Genomic DNA, 7,897 nt, shown 5'->3' on the forward strand with positions numbered 1-7,897 from the left:
ATACGGACGGTAATCTTATGGAGATATGAAGTGAGGAAGAAATTAATTGAATATTTACTTATGATAAATCATGCAAATGATTTCAGTATTGAATAGCATATCAGAACTGCGATGTCTGGTAGGCCTACTTGAGAAGAAGTCATTTTTAGCAATAGTATTGAAGTAAGGCGTTGTTACCTTCTTAGTTTTAAAAGGGGTAGGCCTACAACCTCTCCCTTTTTAGCAATAGTATTGAAGTAAGGCGTTGTTACCTTCTTACTTTTAAAAGGGGTAGGCCTGCAACCTCTCCCCCTCCCCTACGCCCATAATATAGTCTCTTCTTACTTGAAAGGGGTCTTATATCTATTTTAAGAGACCGGTTCATACCAATATCGTAACTTCGTTATATTTATGGACAGGATACAACGGAAGATACCGTTTTTACTGTGTTTTAGTAAGCATGAATTTTGTTTACATCCAAAACTTTAGCATCGGAAGCCATTTAACGTTTCCTTTAGATAAGCATCATGATTTTATAGGATTGAAATGGTTATCAGATACGCTCTAGAACGGAATAGATTGTGATAATAAACAAGGGGGGGGGGGATTTTCCATGACAGTACGCAAGGGATAAGTTGCTACAGCTACAGTATAGGGGGATAGGATAGTTGGGAGAAGGTAGGGGGGAATGTCCGTTTACTTTTGGCTCCTTAGTTGACGCAACTTAGCCTAAAGAAACTATTTAATCTTTACTCTTCTTCATCTTGGAAATGGAGATTGAGAATTCTGATATTGCAGGTGTTGACTTTTTGCAATTCTCAGCTGAAAATTTTAAATATAAATTTATGATTTATAAAATGAAATATATTGGCTCAATATAATATGATACTATTGGAGTCTTCATCTGCAAATGTTAAGATGTTAATACATTCCATATTGATATTAATTCCTACAGTTTCCCCATCTAAATGTTTGAAAACTACTTCTATGCATGTTGTGAATAATTTTAGAGAGATGGGGTCTCCCTGTTGGTTAATTACATGCATATGGTCAGTTGTTATTATTTTACAATTGAAGCGTAATAGGATTCTAAGAAATTTCAAGGTTAAGAACCGCAAATCTGAATAAATTTGTTGACAAAAAATATAAATTTAGAGATTATTATGTGACTTTTATGTGTTTTGATTCACGATTTACACACTGAATAAGCAAGGAGGAAAAAAGATGATAATCTGTGCTATCTCTTTTAGGTCATGGGGCGGTTTCGTTGTGTTATCGTGGCATGGGGAAGAGGTAATTTTAAAACTCTCGTGAGATATTCTCATAAAATCAGCGTAACGTATATACGTTTGCGAGTGTAATACCTTCAGAAATACAAGAGGATTACTTCACATGTAGAAGAATGTGGTAAGTAAAATCTTTATTTATTTATATTTTATTACATGCATAGGATATTTATAAACGTATATGCCTCTAAAAAGATACTGTAAAAAAAAAAAAAAATTTAATGGGATTTTCTCCGTAAAAATATACTGTTCTTAGCCGTATTTCAGTAAAATACAGGCGCCCGTAATTTTTTCCCTAGTTTATTATATTTTATTGATTGGTGACTAATATCCCTCCTTTACGTCAATATATCCGTCTTTAAAACGGTAAAATCCGGGAATAAATGTAGCCAGGCATTTACGGTTTACTTTTTTTTCGGCAATTTTTTTTAAGTGTATAGGCTACAGAAATATTTTACGTTACAGTTACTAAAACAATCAAAAGGTTAAATTGCTATAAGTACAGAGTAGGTACCACAAAAACAAATAATCATACGTAAATTGAAGTATAGTACTGAAATCGAGATAAGCCATTATATTCGTTATTTCAGTATGCCATACCATCGTATGTCCGATTAGACACAAACAGTACAGATATAAAACTCAGATTAGATTGCATCTAAAGGAAGGGTTAAAACTACATCTTATAAACATACACAGTAACGGACATTCTAAAGCGTTAATATCAACACGTGCCCCACAATCACTCACTGTACACAGTTCTATATTAGGCTTTAGAATATTATGAAGAAGGAACTATGATAAATGAGGGAAATGATTGATAGGGGGAAAATCCTGCTAAGGAAACGGTTTTTCGCGACAATACAAAAGGGACTCTATTATGTAAATATTACAGAGTTCTTGAAACCTGTGATAAATTGCGACATCACGAGTACTTCTCACAATGTCTGAGAACTTGACATATTATATTCTCTCCTATTCATACACAGAAGTAGAATAAAAGTGTAATGTATATAGATTACTCCCTCATAAATATTTGTTGAAAAGATATAAATCTCATTAAAGATACATTAAACATCAAAGTTGAATGTACTGATCATTTCAATTTTATTTTTCTGTGTTTATGCATGATTTTTTGCACAATTCTTTGCTTCAATTACTGTTGAAATTATTTTCTCGAGAAAACATCCTTCGTAGAGATTTACAGTAAAAGAAGACCTGTTAATAGAAATAAGTTTTGTAGTTTTAGCTTGTGAGCAAGGCACTAGAAGAATTAGAAGACCCAGGCCTAAATGGCTGAGGACTAAGAAGCGTGAAGTAGGAGATGATAAATAGCGAAGTGTTGATTTAAAAGCTCAAGATATAGACGACCGGCGAAATCTAACCGAGGCCCTTTGCGTCAATAGGCGTAGGATGAAATGATGATGAATGTTAGAAAGGAATCCATGTAATGAAATAAAAAATCCTTAAACCAAAAATAAAAAAAAAAAACTTAAAGAATCCATTAGATCTTATAGATTAGTTTAGATTTTAGTTATAGTAATTGCTTTTAAAGATGCGTTAAAGTAGACTGTATGAATTGTTACATAGAAAAAGTCAATAACATTTAGTATGAAAGAAACTTTGTATGGTATTTTAAAGCCAATTATCAAGCAATCTTGAATTCCGAATAATTCTGATTTTCTGCAAATCTAACGCCCTGATCTTCTTAACTTAATTCTCTCGATTCAAACCCATTTTCCAATATGTGATCATTACATGTCTAGCCTTGTTGTTTAAATAATTTCCTAGAGAATTCTACAACGACGTATCACTGGAATTCAGTCATATTATTCGTTGCTTTTAACCCAGACAGTATGCGCCTAAAACCGCAAATAGAATCTATACCAACCTGATCAAATGTATTTTAAAGATGGCTATATATTGTCTGTTATAATGATTAAAACTGCTATTTCCTTCCTCGTGGAACCTTCCACACACAATACTCAATTTTTTTTAATGACGTGCATTTGCACTGACTCGCAGTGGGTGACCTTTTAGCTCGGGAAAATTTCCTGCCTTCTGATTGGTTAGAATTATCTTGTCCAACCAATCAGCGACCAGGAAACTTTTCCGAGCTTGAAGGTCGCCCCTGCGAGTCGGTGCAAATCTGCCTCACTAAAAAGAATTGACTATAGTTCAAACGGATCCGGAATCTAAATTTCTCAATGTTCAGCACTTCCTTCCATCCTGTGTGTTTGAAGTTCGTTGTTCAAGATTCAAGTTATGTTTTAAAGGCTACGTATTTATCTGTTATAAGTATTTGAAATACTTTTTTACTCGTGGAACTTTCCTTACACTACACTGTCAAAAAAACCCGTAATTTTAATCGGAAATTCTCCGTAAAAATATACTGTTCTCAGCCGTATTTCAGTAAAATACAGGCGACTGTAATTTTACCCTACTTTTTTCATTATCTTTTACGGATTGGTGACCGTAATATCACTCCTTTACGTCAATATATTCGTTTTTAAAAATGTAAATATCTGGCCACATTTATGCCAGGATTTTTATTGTTTTTTATTACGGCAAATTTTTATCAGTGTAATTCAAACGGATCCAGAATCAAAATTTCTGTGTTTAGTATTTTCATCCACCCTGTGCGTTGAAGTTCGTTATTAAAGGAGATTCAAGCGCCATTACGATTCCCACTTTGCATCCAAATTTCACAATTGTTTGTTTGTCGGGAGGATAAAGGATGCGATCGATAAAGGATTGGCGACGTCTAGGCGGCAACCAGAACGAAATAGAAAAAAAAAGAAAGGATTCGAGGATTGATGTTTTTTTCCCTTTATTTCTTATTTCCCTTTTCTTATTCTCATACCGTGAAAACGATTAGATCCATTTAGTGATACATTATCATCACCCGCTCCGTTTACAGGCTCGGAGATCAATAAGGAACGTTCTGTAGGTTGATGTTACACTTTATTTTATTTAACTTGTGACTATTTCTTTGTTATTGTCTGTGTTGTTACAACCTTTTTTATTATTAATTTTGTAGCTATCATTGATCATTCTTTATAGTTATTGTGGTAGATACTGTTCCATTATTATTATTATTATTATTATTATTATTATTATTGTTGTTGTTGTTGTTGTTGATATTATTATTATTATTATTAGTATAATTATCATGATGATTATGTTTTATCATTATTATTATTATTATTATTATTATTATTATTATGATTTATTATTATTTATTTATTTATTTATATATTATTATTAGCTAAGCTACAACCCTAGTTGGAAAAGCAGGATGTTATAAGCCCATGAGCTCCAATGTCATTTATGCATAATCCTCAGTAGACTTCATTGTCTTATTTATTTTTGTTTCAATCTTAGATAAAAACAAATCTTTATATATATTGCAAAGTTTGGGGTCCTTGGGAAACTATTAGAATATACCCATTTTTTTTTTGGGTGGGGGGGGGGGTTGGGGGTGGGGGGGACGCGTTTTTATTTTATTTTCTATCTGGGGGCGACAATTTTTCCCCCCTTTTTTTTTGTGAGATTTGATAATGGCAGTCTCTATACAGAAATTTCCCTCTTTTCTAAAAATCTAATTTTACAGTTGTTATGTATGTTGTCATTGTGTTTGTTTTTCTTCTTTTCATTGTATGTTTATATTCCCTCTTTTCTTTGTATTCTTATTTTCCCTCTTCATTGAATATTCAATTGTATCTTCCTTTTATGGTAATTTTCCGTATTTTTATTTTGTTTATATTCCCTCTTTTCTCTGTATTCTTATTTCCCTCGTCATTGTACGTTCAATTTCCCTCTTTTTACTTGATTGTAATTTTCCTTATTGTCATTGTATGGTAATTTTCCCTCATTTCTTTGTATGGCAATTTTCTCTGTTTTCATTTTATATTATTTTTTCTCCTCTTTTCCGTATATGTTGTTATTTTCTTAATTTACGGTTTTTACTACCTTTCATTTGGTATTCACTCCATGAAGGAACTTTTTTTTCAAAATTCAATTGATAAATGTTATTTTTTAGGTTTCCATATCCTTACACTCAAAGCTTTGTCTATGCTTCCGATTTCTTAAATCAGATTTTATAACATATTCTAAGTTAACTTTCCTAGATTTTTACATGAATTGTGCGTGGCCTAAATATGGCTGGATTTTTGCTTGAGGGTACACTCTACGCTATTCTTTCTAATTTCTCTACCTCTTATTTTGTTAGCTTTTATAGTTTATATAGGAAATGTTTATTTTAATGTTGTTACTGTTCTTAAAATATATTTTTCTTTGTTTCCTTTCCTCAATGGGCTATTTTCCCTATTGGAGCTCCTGAGCCTATAGCATTCTGCTTTTCCTACTAGGGTTGTAGCTTAGCAAGTAATGATAATGATTTGTGGGTAAATTTTTAAAATTGTAACTTGTATTTTATATTTTCTCGACTCAAGATCTTAAATTCTAAAGAAGCTTAGCTATTCCTTCAGTCGTAGTCTGTAGATTAGGTAGAGCTTCTTCTATTAATTCTATTAACGTGTTATTTTCCTTCTTTTTGAAGGACTTGGCTTTGGCTTTGGGGTAGACCGTAGTCCCGATCGGCTGCCATGCCTGACATCGCTTTAGACTCCGGTAGCGTATGTTCATGTGTTGTACCAGTCACCAGCATCTTTCCCACAGAGGTCTAAACCTGGTTTCTTAGCCATTTATCAATTTTGATAATGTACCCTCGTCCTAACTGGCATAAGGCCTGTGTAATTTAACGAGCACCTACTTTCCCTCGTGGCCATGTTGTTGAAGCATTTTTTTTATACCCATTCAGCGTCTAAACTAAAGAAGGTAATTAGGTTTCGTCCCCGAAACCTTTGCCCGAGGCTCCATCTGGTTGTTTTCCTTCTTCATTGCGTTAAATAAAAATAACTTGGAACGGGGATTATAATTACCTAAGGCATTTAGGATGTACAAAGCTCTCCAGCTCATCAGATGTTTCATAATTTGTTATGCGAGATGTTAGAAAGCTTCACCCACGGGGGTTAATTTCGGATGTTTTCAGTTTCTGCTCTTTCCTTATTATTATTATTATTATTATTATTATTATTATTATTATTATTATTATTATTATTATTATTATTATTATTATTATTATTCTTATTCTTCTTCTTATTATTATTATTAATCTTCTTCTTCCTCTTCTTCTTCATTTATTATTATTATTATTCTTTTTATTATTATTATTATTATTATTATTATTATTATTCACCGCTATATTTATTTAACTTAAGCATTTTTCTGAGAAAGAGTACTCTGAATGAAACCAATTTTGAAAGTCTATGATTGGTCGTATAAGCCGACTCTCTCTCTCTCTCTCTCTCTCTCTCTCTCTCTCTCTCTCTCTCTCTCTCTCTCTCTCTCTCTCTCTCTCTTTTTCCAGCGCAATCTGTTGAACGCCTCCGCCTTATTACAGCGTTACGTAACGTCAGATGAAAGCTTATTTCTGTGAAACACTTCTCGTAACAGTTATGTAACGTCAGAAAGACGCTTGCATTTATCCAACACCACCTCCCCCTTAGTTTCAGAGTTTTGTAACGTAAACAGAAATTTCACGCTAGAAGAAGGATTGTAACTGTAATATGTCACTGTTCTCTATGGAGGTATTCTTCTTCTTCTTCTTCTTCTTCTTATTGTTACTTTTATTATTATGATGATGATGATGATGATGATTATTATTATTATTACTTGCTAAGCCACAACCCTAGTTGGAAAAGCAGGATGCTATAATCCCATGGCCTCCAACGGGGAAAATAACGAGTGAGGAAAGGAAATAATTTAAAACTACAAGAGAAGTTTAAGAATAATAACAACATTAAGATAACTCTTTCAAATATAAACTATAAGAACTTGAAAATAGAGGATAAAAGCTTTAAAATAACAAGAGGCAAAGAAACAAAATGGAATAGTGTGCCCGAGTGTACCCCCAGGCAAGAGATTACATTATAGCAAACTCTAGATTACCCTCCCCCAGGCAGGAGATTACATTATAGTAAACTAGATTACCCCCCCAGGCAAGAGATTACATTATTGCAAACTCTAGATTACCCCCCCCCCCCAGGAAAGATATTACATTATAGCAAATTCTAGATTACCCCCCCCCCCCAGGCAAGAGATTACATTATATCAAACTCTAGATTACTCCCCCCCAGACAAGAGATTACATTATAGCAAATTCTAGATTACCCCCCCCCCAGACAAGAGATTACATTATAGCAAACTCTAGATTACCCCCCCCCCCCCCCAGACAAGAGATTACATTATAGCAAACTCTAGATTACCTCTCCCCCAGGCATTACATTATAGCAAAATCTAGATTACCCCCCCAGGCAAGAGATTACATTATAGCAAACTCTAGATTACCTTGTAAAGCAATCATGGAATCAAGCCTCCAATAATGTTATTTTAAATTTTTTTTTTTTTTTCAATACCAAAAGTAGGCTTCGCGTTTTAAGGATTTTCGTAGATCAGTGGAAAACGACGGTCGACTTATCGTGTGAATCGGTGCCAAAATTGGGTGAATTAGTTAACTCTATTCGGGAGTAGAAGCCATAAATCTCGAAAGGAAAATGTGATTGGCTCTC

The 7,897-nt window shown here is 33.4% G+C and overlaps 1 protein-coding gene across 1 annotated transcript in view; it reads left to right on the forward strand.

Annotated features, from left to right (window-relative positions):
* The first annotated feature begins 5,872 nt into the window (after nt 1-5,872).
* Nucleotides 5,873-7,897, forward strand: part of LOC137652723 (uncharacterized) — a 4,327-nt gene continuing 2,302 nt past the window's right edge. The window contains exon 1 of the mRNA XM_068386127.1: nt 5,873-5,902. Coding sequence (XP_068242228.1) covers nt 5,873-5,902 — 30 coding nt within the window. The remainder of the gene's footprint in view (nt 5,903-7,897) is intronic.

The sequence above is a fragment of the Palaemon carinicauda genome, chromosome 14 (genome assembly GCF_036898095.1).
Source record: "Palaemon carinicauda isolate YSFRI2023 chromosome 14, ASM3689809v2, whole genome shotgun sequence".
NCBI lineage: Eukaryota > Metazoa > Arthropoda > Malacostraca > Decapoda > Palaemonidae > Palaemon > Palaemon carinicauda.